The sequence below is a fragment of the Sorex fumeus genome, unplaced genomic scaffold (genome assembly GCF_029834395.1).
Source record: "Sorex fumeus unplaced genomic scaffold, SorFum_2.1 ptg000042l, whole genome shotgun sequence".
NCBI classification, from domain to species: Eukaryota; Metazoa; Chordata; class Mammalia; order Eulipotyphla; family Soricidae; genus Sorex; species Sorex fumeus.
Genome location: NW_026606099.1, coordinates 3804674 through 3822159, shown reverse-complemented (window position 1 = coordinate 3822159; position 17486 = coordinate 3804674). Strand labels below are relative to the sequence as shown.

The following is a 17486-nucleotide window of genomic DNA, read 5'->3' as shown; positions in this document are numbered from 1 at the left end:
ATGGTTTCCCAAGCACTGCCAGAAGTAATTCCTGGGCGCGTGAGCCAGGAGTAACCCCTGTGTATTGCCGGGTATGACCCAAAAAGAAAAAAAAGGCAAAGAAAAAAAAGGAGCTATGAAATAGATTATACAGCTTGTATGATGGCACTTTATAAGACCTGGATTCTCTTCCTGACACCAAACAAGAAAAAAATAGATGTTATATAAATATTAACGTATTGAAATTATAAAATATATCTATAGAGAGAAAAAGATTTTTTCATGATTAAAAATGTAATATTTAAAATTAGCCATGTGAGCTCTGTTTAGAGGATCCTAATTTTGTTGGTGGCATTCAAGGCATCCTAGTTGAGAGCCAGCAGAGCACATGTTTTCTTCTCTCCATCAGGCCTGATTAGGGCTGACCTTGGCCACATTAATGTCAAAGAGCTCCTTCACAGCTGGCTTCATCTGCTTCGTGGCTGCCTGGCCAGCCACAGTGAACCTGCATGCTGTTGTGTTCTTGTATCTTCATAGTTGACTCTGGGTTCAGAGGGAACTTGATGGCACAGTGGGCCAGCTAGCTTCTCCTGGGGATGTTCTTCCAAGGATATCTGGCTGCCTTCAGAACTGCAAAGTGGACAGGCAGATGGGAGAGGTATAAATCTATTTGGTGTAAATCTATTTGGTGCAGCTGTGGTCGGCAGGCTTTCTTTTTTGCTTCCAGTGTCATCTTCGTGAAAAGGGAAAGACATATTTTCTATGAACATATTAGTACTAGACGCTACCTTTATTTCATTAGTGTTCCTTTTTGATTAATTATTTATGGACCTCTCTAAGGGAGCAAGGGGAAAGAGAAATGAAGAGTCCTCAAGATAGCTCAAAGAGCTGAAGCACGTGCTTTGGATGATAGAGGCTTGGGTTTGATCCCAGCACAGAATAATCCCCCAAGCACCCCTAGAAGTGACCTCTCTGTCAGATCCCAAGCACTGCCAGGGTTGACACCCACAAAAAAACCAAAATCCAAAACACAACACAAAACAAAGTCAAAGCTCCCTATAGATGTTACCTAGGAAGAGCCATATACTTAGAAATTAATATTAATGAAAATGTAAGTTGGGAGAGAAAAGAAGCCCTTCTTGAAGTGTATTTGAGAGGTAGAGTACGGAGAAGTCAAAACCCACCAATTTTGCAGGGCAGAGTGAAGACTGATGCTTCAGGTTACTGTAGACATTGTAAGCACTGAAATGTGTCTAGTCCTAACTATGATATATAAAATATATGCCAGATTTTTTTTTATATTTTTTTTAATTAGTGAAACACCATGAGGTACAGTTATAGACTTACAAATTTTTGTGCTTTGGTTTCAGTTATATAATGATCAAGTACCCATCCCTCCACCAGCGCCCATCCTCCACCACCACGGGTCCCAGCATCCCTCCCACCCCCCATCCCCCGCATCCCACCCTGCCTCTGTGGCAGGTCATTCCCTTTTGTTCTCTCTCTCTCCTTTTGGGTCCTGTGGTTTGCAAAAGAGGCATTGAGTGGCAATCATGTTTGGTCTATAGTCTACTTTCAGCATGCTTCTCCCACCCTGGGAGGATCCTCCCAACACTATTTGGTGCTCTCTTCTCTATCTGAGCTTCCTTTTCCCCTAGCACGTGTGACATGCCAGATTTTAACCACTTGGTGTAAGAAAAAGATTGTGAACTATCTCATTAGTATTTTCATATTGATTACATGTTGAAATTATATGTTTTTATCTCTCCCCATCCCCCCACAAACACTCACACACACACACACACAAACACACACACAACCAAACAAAACCCAACCACAAAAATTAAAAGCGCAAGAGAGAAGCCAACCTAGGTTTAGTCACTGGCTCCCCATATGGTCCTTTGAGTTCCATCAGATAGAACACCTGAGCTTAGACCCAGGAGTAAGCCCAGGGTGTGGGTCCACCCTATCCTCCAAATAAATGATATGTTTTGGACCATAAAGGGTTTAAGAGAATGTATTAAATTGGATTTTACTTTTTAAAAACTCATGTGCACTTTTCCTATTTTGTTTTGGGGCAACACCTGGTGGTGCACAGGGGGATACTCCTAGCTTGGTGTTCAGTGGTCACTAGCAGTGGTTCTTGGGGTACCATATGGTCCTGGGAGCCTCCTGCACGCAAAGCCAAACTTCCGAGCCATCTCTCTTGCCATGGCCTGGATGTACAATTTTTTGTTTTTCTGTTTGTGGGGGTGTTGGGTCACACCCAGCAGTGTTCATGGGGGTTACTCCTGGCTCTGTGCTTAGGGGTATTGCTGGTGATACTGGGGGAACATGTGATGCTGAGGACTGAGTTAAAGTTGACTGCATGCAAGACTAGTACCTTAATCCATAAATGATCTCTTTGGCCCATAATGCAGAGATTTAAGAAGATAAATAAAATATACCGAACAAGATAGTATAGAGAGGAGAGAAACCAGAGGAAAGAAAGTCAGGTAGAAAGCATCTGAACTTGGGGCTGGAGCGATAGTACAGCAGTACCCAACTTGCACGCGCCCGACCTGGGTTCAATTCCCAGCATCCCATATGGTCCCCCAAGCACTGCCAGGAGTAATTCCTGAGTGCAGAGCCAGAAGTAACCCCTGAGCATCACTGGGTGTGACACCCCCCCCCCAAAAAAAAAGAAAGCATCTGAACTTATGAGATGAAAAGAACCTGACTTAGATTATGACTGAAATTTGAGAAGAAAAGGAAATATAAGAGGTATTCTGAGGGGGAGAGCCCATGAACCTATTCATCAGCCTGGAAAAAGAGTCATGGGTGCACCTGGGAGCCAGGAAAAGATGGTTCCATCAAAGGAATTACAACCACTAATGAGGGTAGTTGAGTTAGAGACAAAACCGTGAAGCTATGTTTTCCTTTCCTGTTAACATGCTAAGTTTAAGGTTATCTCAATGGCAAGCATTCGGTTGTTTGGGAAGTGAGACTGTAACTCAGCAGAGAAACTAGGCCAAAAACGAGAACTGAGAAAGACCACAAATGAGGACACACAGCAAAATACCAGGGTAGGACATTTTCCTTGTGAGTGGCTGACTCAGGGTCATCCCCAGAGCCCCTTATGGTGCCCTCAAGCCCACCAGGAGTGATCCGTGAGTGCAGAGCCAGGAGTAAGTCCTGAGCATTCCTGGGTTTCTCCCTCCATCCACAAAAGACTGAATGACTTTCTTAAGAGAGAAAGCAAGAGGCAGAGGAAGGAATGAAGGAAAGTGAGCAGACCAGATGTTTGGATGCTCTAAAGGAGCTCTAAATCTCGGATACTTTTATGCTATTACCTAATCATCATTATATAATCAAATGAATCATTTAATTGCTGCATATTAGGGAGGATCCCTCCCCACAAGTTCTAATCTGGTTGAGAAGAAAAAGACAACTCTAATTACTGTTAAAGAGTTAAGTAGCACTGCAAATAAATAATAGAAAAATGACCCCAAGAAGTGCTTGATAAGTGAATCATAGACTATAATTTTTTGTGTGAGAGTCCCTGGAGAGATGCCCTCAAGCTAGGGTGTTTCAGAGAAGCTTTGTCAAGAAAGTCGGGTTATTTATTTATTTATTTTCTTTTTGGGTCACACCCAACGTTGCACAGGGGTTACTCCTGGCTCATGCACTCAGGAATTACTCCTGGTGGTGCTCGAGGGACCATATGGGATGCTGGAAATCGAACCCGGGTCAGCCATGTGCAAGGCAAACGCCCTACCCGCTGTACTATGGCTCCAGCCCCGGAAGTCAGTTTTGAGCAGGTCACGATCACTTACAGGTGAGTTGAAATTCTTTTCAGGCAACTGAAAGGGATTGAGTACAAGAGAGGAGGCAAGAAAACGCACACAGGTGAATGAACCAGTTTGGCAAGAAGAAAAGAGCCATTGGTTAGCCTGCAAGGGTTGAGGTGGGTGGGAGGCGGTGTATAGCAGATGACTCAGGGAGGAAAGTGGAAGCCAATTGTGTTGGGCCTGATAAAGAATCCACCTCTCATTCTCAAGGCAGAGTCATTGAATTTTGAGCATGTTACTGACATGATTAAACTTACACGGAAAGAAAATCGTCTGGGAAGGTGGGATGGGAAGTTGGGTTTTAGGGCAAAGGGAGGTTGTGATGGAGAATGTGGCTCAGTCATAAAGTGTTTGTCTTGCTTGTGTGAGGCCCTGGGTTCAATCCTGGGCTCTATTTTTAATGTCGAAACCACAGCACTAGGACCATTTAATTTAAATTTTTCCCCTCACAGATGAAATAGAGAAAAATTAGTTGAGTCTTTGTAAAGTGAGAACCCAAATTTCCTGGCTACTAATCTGATTCACTTTCAAAAATCCACAAGGTAAAAACATTTTATATTAGAGTCCGATTCAGGAATAGATACATTATGGATTATGGTTTTTTTTCTTCACAAGAAGTTGGTGTGAGAAAGCATGTCAAGAATTTGTGAGATGTCCATGACTTGGAGGCCAGCCGCACATGCTGAGGGAGAAGGCAGCTCAGATAGAGAAGGGAGCACCAAGTAAAGGGTGTTGGGAGGACCCTCCCAAGATGGGAGATGCATGCTGAAAGTAGACTGTAGACCGAACATGATTGCCACTCAATGCCTCTTTTGCAAACCACAGCACCCAAAAGGAGAGAGAGAACAAAAGGGAATGCCCTGCCACGGGGGTGGGGTGGTGTAGGGGTGTGAGGGGGTGGGAGGGACGCTGGGAGAATTGGAGGTGGGGAATGGGTACTCAATCACTGTATAACTAAAACCGAAGCACAAAAATTTGTAAGTCTGCAACTGTACCTCATGGTGTTTCACTAATAAAAATTTAAAAAAAAAATCAAAGGTATATCGACTTCAAAAAAAAAATTGTGAGATGTGGTTGCTGGAGTGAGTTGCCAACCTATGTTCAATCCCTTACATCTGAGCACTGCCAGGAGTCATTTCTGAGCACAAACAGGAGTAAGCCCCGAGCACCCTCTGGGTGTGGCCTAAATACACCACCACCAACAAAAACAGCAACAACAACATCAAAAGAATTTGTCAGATATCTGAACTTTGGTAATTTATTGGAGTAGAGGGGCTGGAGTGATAGCACAGTGGGTAGGGCGTTTGCCTTGCACGCGGCCCTGACCCTGGTTCCATCCCCAGCATCCCATATGGTCCCCTGAGCATGGCCAGGAGTAGTTCCCGAGTGCATGAACCAGGAGTGACCCCTGAGCATTGCCGGGTGTGACCCAAAAAGCAAAAAAAAAAAAAAATTATTGGAGTAGAGTAATACAATAATGACTATTCTCTACTTCAACTTTGATTTGATCTGAAACTGAAACAAGAGATATCTAAGTGAGGTTGTTTACCAAAGAAAAAAGAAAGGGCACTGAAGTATGAGAGAGAAGCAGTGTAATTTACTGGAAAGAACACTCAATATAGAGTTGGAGATTTGGGTTGTTAGTTAGGATTTAGGAATTAGGAGTCCTGGTTACCAATGTTTATGAAAGAGGTCACTCTTGGGGTTGAAGTGATAGTACAGTGGTTAGGGCGTTTGCCTTGCACACAGCCGACCAGAGTTTGATTCTCAGCATCCCATATGGCCTCCCGAGCACAGCCAGGAGTAATTCCTAAATGCAGAGCCAGAAGTAACACAGAGGCATCGCCAGGTGTGACCCAAAAAGTCAAAAAGAAAAAGAAATAAAGGTTGCTCTTACTTTTTGCTCCCTTCCACATTTTATTTATTTGTTTTTACTTTTTGGGTCACACCCAGCGATGCTCAGGGGTTATTCCTGGCTCTGCACTCAGGAATTACTCCTGGCAGTGCTTGGGGGACCATATGGGATGCCAGGGATCGAACCCAGGTCAGCCACGTGCAAGGCAAATGCTCTACCCGCTGTGCTATCACTCCGGCCCCCACATTTTAAATATATTAAGTAATAAATGTTTGGGTTTTGTTTTTTCTCATTTGGCATTTACAGTATATTTCCTAAAGAAACAGTATTACAAAATGATGGTAAGTTTCCCCTGGATCATCTTCCGGAACCCACAAAAACCTCATAGGTTGGCCTACGAATAAACAGCAGGGAGAGTGCTTGCCTTGCATTCAACTGATCATTCCTGAGTACTAAGCCGGGAGCAAACTTCTCAGTATGGCTGGGTGTGGCCCCCAAACCAAAAAACTCCAAGCCCCTCCACATCCCCCTCCCGTATAGCTGAAATGAGTTCATATTTTTTAGAAAGAAAAATAAATATTTTTGTAACATTAATTAACAAAAAAGGTAAATCAATTTTTGTGGGGCTTTGAAGGGAAAAGATTTAATTAGAAGATGATATGGAACTAAAGATTTTTGTTAAAAGAGAATTTACATAGAATTTAAAAGAGATTTTTGATAAAAGAGAATTTCTTGTCACTTTCAAAGTTACCTGAGGTTAATAGCTCACAAACAGAAAAGAGGCTGTCTTCCTTCCTTCCTTCCTTCCTTCCTTCCTTCCTTCCTTCCTTCCTTCTTTCCTTCTTCCTTTCCCCTCCCTCCCTCCCTCCCTCCCTCCCTCCCTCCCTTCCTTCCTTCCTTCCTTCCTTCCTTCCTTCCTTCCTTCCTTCCTTCCTCCCTTCCTTCCACCTTCCCTCCCTCCCTCCCTCTTTCTTTCTTTCTTTCTTTCTTTCTTTCTTTCTTTCTTTCTTTCTCTCCTTCCTTCCTTCCTTCCTTCCTTTCTTTCTTTCTTTCTTTCTTTCTTTCTTTCTCTCGTGAGTTTTGGGGATGACATCGGTGGTGTTCAGGGACTACTGGCTCTGTTTTCATGGTGCTGTTATTCCTAGCAGTGTTTGGGGACCATGAAATGCTGGGGATCAAACCAGTTAATCCCTGTATGATGTCTTCAACCCATTATTTCCCTTTCTTGACATAGAAAGGGTAAGGAAGTATGATCCAAGTGCACATAAATTTTGTAGTCCCATGCATAAAAGTCAAGGTATCACATATGCAAAACAAGTTCTCCATAGCTGAGTATCTATGTATGTGTTTTAGTTGAGGCACCATGATTTTTAAAAATTTAATCTATCCCCACGAGTGGCTCTCCGGCATGGCCACAGCCCCAGAAACTCAAGGACTTAACGCAGAAAACCAGCAGCTTGGAGCAGAAAAGCGAACAGACTATGCGTTAAACCGCGCCATCATGCCTGCCCGGAGGGGATAGGGTGTTGCCCCATTCGCCCTCTCCTCTCTGGAAAGAAAGATGGCGGCCGCCAGGGAGCCTTGTGGACAGCAGGTTTGAGCCGGGGGCGGGGGGCAGCAGGGGCCTCATGGGAAGGGGGGCGTTCTGGGCGTCCTTCACGCCCGACCGAGGTCACCAGCTGCCCCCCACGAGCGGCTCTCCGGCACGGCCACGACTCCAGAGCACAGAAACCAATCTCTTAACTATCTAACTTTTAATAGAAATTCTTCCAGGGTTAATAAGTAAAATAGCAGAAATCCAAAACCGCGCGGCCGCTATTGCGGCCCCGCGACATCATTTAATTCTTGAACCCAGCTGTAGAAAGCAAATCATTTCACAATGCTTTTTCAGCATGTCTGATTGGGGGGGGGTTGGTAAACTCTAAATAATAATGGTGCATCCTTTATCGAAACAATGAATTTAGTCAAAGTAGATAGAGTGTTAACTAGAACTCATCTGCCTCACAGGAATTGGGATGGGTGGGAGGTGGGGTTCTATTGGGGTTCGCGGTAAAAAATAAGTATTGGTAAAGGGAAATGTGTTTGATATTTACATGACTGAGACCTAAGCCTGAAAGCTCTGTAACTTTTCCCACAGTGATTCAATAAATAAATAAATTATTAAAAAAAAGTGGCCAATCAGGGAAAATAAATAAATAAATAAAAATTTAATCTATTTTATATAGTTCACAATATTTGATTATATTTAATATTTGAACACCAATCCCACCACCATTACACCTTCCAACACCATATTATGGACGTTGCCATCCCTAATCCCAATCCCAACCCCTGCCCCAAAGAAAAACCAAAATAATTTATTTCTTATTGTTATGAATAATCTGCTAAAAATGCTCCAAAAAATGTTCTTAGAGGAGAGTGTGTGAAGACTGCTGTTTTTCACCCAGGGGCCATTAAGCCCTTCTATAAGAGATTACTAATATGTTGTTAAGGGTTGAGCCTTGTGTGCATATCATGATCACGATCATCCTATTGTTCATCAATTGCCTTGAGCAGGCACCAGTAACGTCTCCTTCTTCCTAGCCCTGAGATTTTAAAAGAGCCATATTCAATGCTCTTTCAGGGCTAGGAGAATGAGACCTATCATTGTTTCTGGTATGTGGCATATTGAGTATGACACGCGAAGTTTGCCAGACTCTGCCATGGGGCCAGGGATACTTTCGGTAGCCTGCTGGGTTCTCCAAAGTAAAAACGAGATAATAAGATGTCACGTGGCCGCAAATGTGGCCGCACATTTCTGGGAGCTGGGTTTTAATAGGCTCTGGGTATTGGCCGTTGATGGGACCACCTGGTGCCGGCAGCAGCTGGTGGGTGTAACGCCTCCTACTGGAAGATGGGGGATCTGGGTGGAGAAGGCCCAGTTCCGGTCCGAGCAGGCCTGGGTTCCTCTGCCGGTTCCTTCATGCATGAGGCTTGTCCGGACGTGTGGAGAGTGGTCTCAGCATGGTTGTGCTCAGGGACCATATGGGATGCTGAAGATTGAAACCAGGTAGGCAAGGCAAGGTTGGCAGGGCACAAGGCAAGTGCTCTATCAGCTTTATGCCTGTCTCCACGATCAGTAAACTTTTTAGAGAGTGAAAGAATGAACCAGAATGAAAAAGTAAGCTATGAGTGAGGCAGGAGTAAGACCCTGTCCTGAATCAAAGGGAGAAAGAAAGGAGGGCGAGTGTTCAGGTATAAGGGTCTATATTCTAGATTCCAGGAGATTTGGTTAGAAGCGAATCCAGAAAACAGATCGGAGGCAACTGAATCAAGGGGAAATGTGGGACAAAAGTTCAATGCAGGGTTCAAGACTCGGGGATCAACCACAACAGATGAAGAGCAGTGTCCATGTGCCACATGCCAGGAACCAGGACTCACAGCCAGACTCACGAAGATTTGTTCACTCCTAAAGTCAGGAGTGGTTCTAGACTGGGGATGAAAACTGAAGTAGGTTGAGATAGGAACCAATTAAAAAACAACCCAAACAAATGGAGTTAGAGTTCGAGAAAGGCAGACCGTAATCTAAAGCTCATACATGAGGTCTTGTGGATTCCAAAAGGAGAGCCTCAAAGCAAAGGCCAGCACTGTAGGTAAATCGTGCTGGGCTGGGGGGGGGGGGGGGGGGGGGGGGGAGTGCCTGTAAAGGTCTAGGTGACCGTGTCTGCTCACCACCAGGGGGCGCATCCAGTACCAGGACAGCTTTGTTGATTGAGCAGAGTGGAGGAGGCAGAAGACAATAGATTATACTTGAAGTGTGTGTGTGTGTGTGTGTGTGTGTGTGTGTGTGTGTGTGTGTTCTGGCTCAGGCTTGCGCAAGCAGCATTCAAACTTACTGGAGCAGTCAAACCATCTCACCTTTTGCTTCCTGATGTCGGCTTTTAAGATTATATAACTGGTCGAGAAAAGTTTAAAGAACGATAAAAGATAAAGGCAAGAATGAGAATACAGATGGAGAACCAGAAAAAAGATGATGGGGAAAGGATCTAATGGATTAGAGAGTGAAAGAATGAGCCAGAATGAAAAATAGGTAAATCAATTTTTGTGGGGCTTTGAAGGGAAAAGATTTAATTAGAAGATGATATGGAACAAAAGTGAAGAAAAGCACCAACCCTGAAAAAGCGAGACAGGAAAAAGTGTGGAAAGTCAAACTGACCTGTGAGGAAGTGAAGAAAGAAAAAACTCCAGCGAAGGACTGATTCAGGTTTTGTTAATTCCACAAAGGATTACTCTTCTCACATCTCCTTAAAAAATAAGAGAGCTACAGGGTAACTGTGTTGTATGAACACCAATACGCAGCTTTTGCTTTTGGCTAGCACTTAAGTGCATTCTCATCTGAGATTTAAGCATTTGGAAGACTGTGAGGAGAAATTCTAAATTATTAAGTCACTCCAGGTATAAAAGAAGTAATTCTAGGTAGAAAAACTGCAGAAATTTGCTGCTGTTTCTATGGAGAAGGAGGACGGGTTGAGGTGAGCGGGGAAGTAAAGAGAGATGCGAGTTAGGGAAGATAAAGTATTTTGGGATGAGTGAATTCATGAGAGATACTTAAACGTACGCACATTTTCTCTAAGAATTTGGATTTACAATGTTGCCTTATAATGATATAAGAGGTTGTTGTCGTCATCAGAGAAGGAGAGGAGTGGGGTGAGGGAGATTTACTCCGAGAGCCCATTTCGAAGCGCATCACATAACTTTCTTCAGCAGTTTTGCTATTCCAGGCAAATTCTACTGTGTTCCCAAGGCAAAGAGAGTATTTGATTCAACCACGTACACTTTGTGACCGTTCCTGTCATTGAACTGAGTGCAGAACCCAGCTGAGACCCTCTGAGATCTGAGCAGAACGCAGTAGTCAATTCGTAATTACAATGAGCATTCCAGCCTGTTTTTGAGATGATTTCCCACCCCCTCTGGACCGAGCAGGACTCGGAGGTATTTAACATTTCTGAAGCACACGCCCCAACATCCCTCTAGAGCACATTCTTGGGCTAGGCTCGCGGGTCCCCACCCCTACCCAAACAGACTTGGACTATCTCCCTCCCCTCCCCCCGTTTCCAACTGCCCGGTGCGCGCTCTTCCTGGCAGCGTCTCTGCGGCCAGGCCAGTTGCAGGGCTCGGAGCCCGTCTTCTCCCGGGCGGTCACACGAGTCCATTCCCGGGAGGGCGGGCGGGGGGGGGGGGGGTGAAGCCCTTCCCTCCCGGCTGCTGATTGGTGCCTCCCCCTACCCCACCCTTCCCGCCGCACTCCGGCAGCATCCACAAGGTTCTAGCTTAACCAGCCCCACCACCTTCCCTCGGAAAAAAAAAAAAAAGAAAAAAAGTCACTTTAGCTCTCCTGGAGGCACGTTCTTGGAAGGAATAAAAGTGCTCCAGAACAGGTGGAAAAGGCGCAGTTCCCCTCGGCCTTCTATTTCTGGGCCGCGCAGCCCACGCCTCCTCGCGGGTCCCCCGGGCACCCCCCAGAACGGGGTCCCGCACCCGCGTGCGTTCCGGAGTCGAGCCCCGGGCCCCGGAGCCACCCCGCGGGCCCTTTAAAAGGACGCGACCACTGAGGCCAAGTGGGGGGTGGGCGAGGCCCTCCGGGCCCCGCGCCTCCGAGTCCCGGCAACTCCCGGGGGCCGACCCCCGGGGGGGCGAGCGGCGCCGGCGTCGCGGCGGGCCGCGCGGCCCCGCGCGTCCCGTCCCTCCGGGTCGGGGGGCTCGGTGGCCGTCCCCTCCCCCTCGCCGCCGGTGCAGCTGTCCGGACCCGGGGTGGGGGGTGGGGGCGGGGGTTGTTGTTGTGGTGCGCGCCGGCCCCGCCCCCTCCTCGTGGCGGCCCCTCCCCCCGCGGCCCCCTCCCCCGCGCCCGCCCCCAGCCCCATCTGTTGGCCGCCGCCGGGAGATGATTATATTGTACGGGACCCGGGGCGCGCGCGCGGAGCCGGCCGCCAGCGGGAGGAGCTCGGGCCGCCGCGCCGCCGCCCCCCGCGCGGGTCCCCGCCCGCGCTCAGCCCGGGCCGCCGCGGGAGGAGCCGCCGCCGCCGCCGCCGCCGCCGCCGCCGCCAGCGCGGCCCGGGGAGCCGAGGCGCCGAGGCGCGAGGGCCGAGCGCGGCCGCCGGCGCGCCTGGGAGATGTGCCCGGAGGAGGGCGGCGCGGCCGGGCTGGGCGAGCTGCGCTCGTGGTGGGAAGTCCCGGCCATCGCGCACTTCTGCTCGCTCTTCCGCACCGCGTTCCGCCTGCCCGACTTCGAGATCGAGGTGAGCGGCGGCCCCGGGGGCCGGGCGGGGGCCGCCCCGAGGGCGCGCGGGGCGTCGGGGGTCCGCGGGGACGCCCCGAGCCGGGCGCGGGGCGCGTGGCGGCGCGGGGCGCAGCGCGCGGGGGCGCCGGGGGCGCGCGCGGCGCTCGGCAAAGTTTCCGACTCCCGTTATTCTTCCTCCCCGCCGCGCCCCGGGAGCCCCCCGCGAGGCGCCGGCCACCGGGAGCCCGCGGCGGGCGCGCCGGGGCGGCGGGGGCGGCGGGCCCGGCCGGGGTGCTGCTTCCAGCCCGGCTTTGTGCCGACCCGGCGGCCCGGGCCCAGCACCGCCCGCCCCACCTGCCGCGCGGTTCCAGCTCCCGGACGGGCTGCGGGACGCTCGGCTTGGCCGCCGCCCGGTCGCTTCCTCCCCGCCGCCCGGGCGTGCGGGTGCTGACTTGGCCGCGGACAAAGGTAACTGCAAACTGTTGGTCGGCGTGGCCCGGGAGTTCGGCCCCGGCAGGAGAGCCCGGGCCGGATCGCAGCCTCCGGAGGAGCCGAGGGAGCCTCGTTGCCCTCCCCACCGCCCTCCCCCGCCCCGGTCTTAACTTTCTGCCGTTTTCGCACGGGCGTTTTCATCATTTCTGCAACTCCTCACGCCGGGGCCGCACGTTGGTGATTGATTGATTGATTGGTTTTTCGATTCAGGGGTACTTGCGCGAATAGCACTTCCTTCTCTCTCGTTGCGGAACGGGGAGCCTCGCGGGTCGCGGTGGAGGAAATTAAAACGCTGCAGAGGGGCGGGATGGGGGACCCCAGGGTCCCGGAGAAACCAGCCCCGCGCGCGGCCCCCGAGTTCGCAGGGCCGGTTCGCGGGGAAAGAACTCGTGCGTTCAAGTCGCGCCCAGTTCGGGTTTTGAAGGCGACGGTGACAAGAACGAGTTTGGCTTGAAAAGTGTTCGTGGGAGCGATTGTTGTACCGACGGGCTCGGACGATCAGGGCACAGCAGTTAAAGGCTGGGAATGCCAAATCGAGAGAAGTTTGTTATTCCGAGGATTCTGGGGATTTCTTTCAGTCGGTGATTTTTTTCCCCCTTTTTTCAAATCGTCAGGAGTTTAATCACATCCTGCTGCTCAAAATGGTGGCTCTTGTGCTGGTGACAGTGCCATCTTGGTGCTGGTCAACTTGTCCCGAGCCCATTGTCTTCCTTCCCAGATCATAAAGGGAGTTGATGCTGGGAGCACAAGTTTCGAGTTGAAGGACTCGTCCTAAAAATCCTGAGCCAAACTCATTTTCACATCCCCACATTCCCATTTTGTGGGTGGAAAAATAGAGGTGAATTGTTACAGCGGAGCTGGAGTATTGAATAACTTGTCATATGTTGAACTTGCGGTTTCGAAGGACGAACTGGTTTAATTCCTAAAGGAAATGTGAGCTGATCGAAGAGATCAGATTTGTATGTGTAACGGAAATGGAAAATCATTGAGTAATCAGGGCCTGTTAAGACGCCTGTCTTCTCCTTTGATTGCAGTGTTTCTTGAAACTGGCGCTTTTATTGTTAAAGTAATGGAAGGTCCATCTTGTAAAAAAGGCAGACTTGTACCTGTTATACAGCAAGAAAGGCCCCACGATATTAATGTATTGCAACTTTAAGGGATAGAAATGATGAATTGACAAAAGTGAAACAACAGCTTTTTCAGTAAACTACTTTGCGACCCTGGAACTGATCTCAGTTTACTCTCATCCACCAATGTGACTCAGAATTACTTTTTTTTTTCCCGTGATGAGAATGAACCCAAAGGCCTACCTACCTCACTGGTGTGAAGTATGCACTGTGTCACATCCCAGGCCTTCCATCATCAGTCTGAACAGTTCATTTATAGGAAATTGAGGAAGCAGAAATTTCAAGGATTCGACTTTTATTTATCTAAAGTGAAGCAATCTCTCAGATAGGTGAAGGGTTAAGAGAATAAATACGTGCTGCAATTGTAGAAGAGGCTAAGACATTCCACTTAGCTGGTCTACAGAGCAGGGATTTTTAATTTTGACATGTTTAAAAAACTCTAAAATGTTTATCAGTTTTGGGTATACATGATCTATTTTAAAAAGTTGATAAACTTGGTTCTCGGGATTTAGAATATGTTGAAGTATCAGGTTACAATCTGAATATCAACTTTGTTCAAGTTGGTCAAAATTCCTTGTTTTAAAATAAATATATTAACGTATGGAACTTGAAAAATTATAGAATACCATAAGAGAATTAAAATCACCCAACTCCCTTTGCTCAGATAAAAGCTTTCAACTATTAACATTGTATCTCTTCCACTGGAGGGTGTGGGGGAGGTGAAAGGAATTTTTTTTTCCAATTCCTCTTACCTTTTTTGTACTGCAGAGGTGTGTGTTTCACACACACACTTGATTGTGCTGCTCTCTTTTGGTTGTGTTTCGAGATTAGAGTGTGTGGTGTATATTTGACTGTGGCACGGGTGTCCCCAAACTGTTTTGTCTGGCATCTCAGACTGTGGGACTGTGTTGGGGATCAAACTTGTCACCTCATGCTTGCAAGTAAGCAGCTTTGCCCCACTGAGCTATCGCTGGCTTTCCAGGGATAAAAAGACAAAACAAAACAACAACTTAAAATATACTTAACGTGTACTCTGCCATAGATTGGGTGGGTTTTTTTTTTTGGGGGGGATGACTAAGGTCTAGATGAACAACTAGATTAATGAAACTAAATTCAGTAATTGGTATTATGAAGCATCTAAGTGCTTAACCTTGAATTGAGAGATTAACCAGAGAAACCTTTTTGGTTGTTGTTTTGGGGTCACACGCGTGTGTGTTCAGGGCTTATTCCTGGGCTCTGTACTTAAGAATCACTCCTGGTGGTAGTTGGGGGCCAGTGTGGACTAGAAGGGATTGAACCCAAGATGGCCACATGCTAGGCAAGCACCCTACCTGCTATACTATCCTGCCCCAGAAAACTCTTAGCTTTCTTAGTCTCTTTATCGTAACTAGGAATATAATTAAGTACTATCCTTAATTAAATCAAGTACAGAAGGTCTCCAGGGTAGGATATTTTGACAAGATTTGTTTGACTTTACTGTTGTATGAAATTGTTAAGCACTAAGAAGACACTGAGCTTTGATTTGCTCTTGTATGCAGTAGAACAACTTGGAGCCAGGAGATTTCCTCTCAGACACATTGTTTCACACAACAATGCTCTCCACACCTTTTCACTTTCAGTACAATATTCTATAAGTTACAGGCGATATCCAACAATTATACAACAGGCTTTTTGGTCTAACTATGCTAATACAAGTGCCTTTAGCTTAACCAAGCTACGTTTGGTAGGTCAGGTGTATTAAATGCATTTTTCACTTGTGATATTTTCATTTTATTGTGGGTTGGAGCGATAGCACAGCAGGTAGGGCGTTTGCCGTCCACGCGGCCGACCTGGCCAACCCAGGTTCGATTCCTCCACCCCTCTCAGAGAGCCCGGCAATCTATGGAGAGTATCTCACCTGCACGGCAAAACCTGGCAAGCTACCCGTGACATATTAGATATGCCAAACATAGTAACAAGTGTCACAGTGGAGATATTAATGGGCCCGCTTGAGCAAATTGATGAACAGTGGTAGTGACAGTGGGTTTATTTTATCATAAATTGAGAAAGATTTGTACTTTGTAATGATTCTAGTGGATTAGCCTGGTTAAGTTTTTCTTGATTTGGAAAAGACTGGTGAATTATTATGTTTCCCCCAAAACTCAGTACACATCTCCCCACCGTCCCCCAGTCTTGGAAGTCTTTATAGTGATGATAGTATCTTGCTTTATCAAAGCAAGGAAAGGGTGATATCAGTAATCTGGTGTAGAGTTCATAATGATGTGTGTGGGGTTGGCAAAAGAAAGTCCATCGTTTTGATGTACTTTGTCTAGAGAGGAGATTGGTTTTTCTAGGTGGCTCTTTGAAAATCATCACGTGAAATTACCTGCAAGATGGTTTGTGTAGTAGCAGCATGATAAAAATAATTTGATTGTCTTAATCTGCTTTCCCCCCTGAACTTCCTGCCTTTGAGTACTTTGCTTTTAAATTTTTCCTCTTCCTGATTGTGGTTATGTGTGGTTCAAATCACTCACCTGAATAAGCATGATGGCTTGGGGCAGTGTCTTTAATTCCGATTCCTGAAATTGGGGCCCAGCACCACATGGTCCTGAGCGCCCCGGGGAATGATGGCTCTGTCCCGCCCCCAGCGCCACTGTGTGTGGTCCCCACACCAACCCCCCACCCCCAGATTCCTGAATTCTACTCTTTGTATCTCCTTGAATCCAACCCCTTAATCAAGACCATTAAGACAAATTATTAAGCATGAAAATAAGTAATAACAAATTGCTGAAGGTAGTTATTAGTGCATCCGTTATATCAGCAATTTCTGAACCTGGGGCCTGTGAATCGCTTCTAGGAAATTTGGTATTGGTGTATGTAGAGGCATTTGCCTTGAAGAGAGGGCCTGGTTTCATCAAATTCTGAAAGAGATCTCCAACCATATTAAAGTTAAGCTTAAGATCCTGAAGAGGGGAATCAGTAGTTTGATGACACGAGATGTACTAGACTAGCAGTTAGGAAACTTGAATTCTTTCTTTTCATTTCCTGGGGGTCTGGAAGGGGGTGGGGGGCCTCTGGAGGCCTCAGGAGGCCCAGGGACTTGGGAGCCCTTCTGGTGATTTTTTTTTTCTTTTTGGGTCACACCCAGCCCATGCTCAGGGGTTACTCCTGGCTCTGCACTCAGGAATCACTCCTGGCGGTGCTTAGGGCACCATATGGGATGCTGGGAATCGAACCCAGGTCAGCCGAGTGCAAGGCAAACGCCCTATGGTGACTCCAGCCCCATGGTGACTCTTGGTGAACTTGCATGCAGTTTCATTGTGAGGGCTGGAGCATCCAGTGCTTTTCTGGCCCTGTGGGGCTGGGGATTACTCAAGCCACTGAGCAGTTAATGCACAGGGGTCTCTGGGGCTGCAGTGATGCTTGGAGTGAGTCAGGGCTGGCCATATCTAAGCAAAAGCTTTAGCCCCTGTACAATCTTTGGCTCCAGAAATACTCAAATTCTAAATACTCTGATTTTGCCACTAGCTTGGTCTGTGACATTGAGTACATCAAAATCAGAATTTCTCAACTGATGGCCATATGCTCTCTGCAGGATCTCAGGATCGTCCAAGGGTGAAAATCTCATGCCAAGGGGGCCAAGGAGGGAATCTTGGTCAGGAGAAGGCTGAGAAGCACTGGCCTAAACAATAAATGAAGCCTATGTAGTCATTTACATTTTTCAAACTGTTACTTTGTCAGTTTATGATGGTTACATCATTAACTCTCATCATGAGATGTAAATTATCCTCATTTTGCACGTGATGAGGAAATAAGATTTGAGATGTTGTTTCAGCCATTTAGTTTCTTCCCTAGACTGTAGGTTCTTCAGTTCAAATGTTGTTGCTAATACTGTATGTGAAAAAAATTTTTCATCTGTAAAATGATGTGTGAACCTGTCAGCATGGCAGATATTCCACAGCTCACGT

General features: G+C 47.3%; 1 protein-coding gene across 1 annotated transcript in view; it reads left to right on the top strand.

Annotated features, from left to right (window-relative positions):
- Positions 1 to 11722: 11722 nt before the first annotated feature.
- The window catches only part of LOC130029298 (chromatin remodeling regulator CECR2), a 169886-nt gene continuing 164122 nt past the window's right edge, over positions 11723 to 17486 (top strand). Inside the window, exon 1 of the mRNA XM_056120230.1 lies at positions 11723 to 11939. Coding sequence (XP_055976205.1) covers positions 11814 to 11939 — 126 coding nt within the window. The 5' untranslated portion in view covers positions 11723 to 11813. The remainder of the gene's footprint in view (positions 11940 to 17486) is intronic.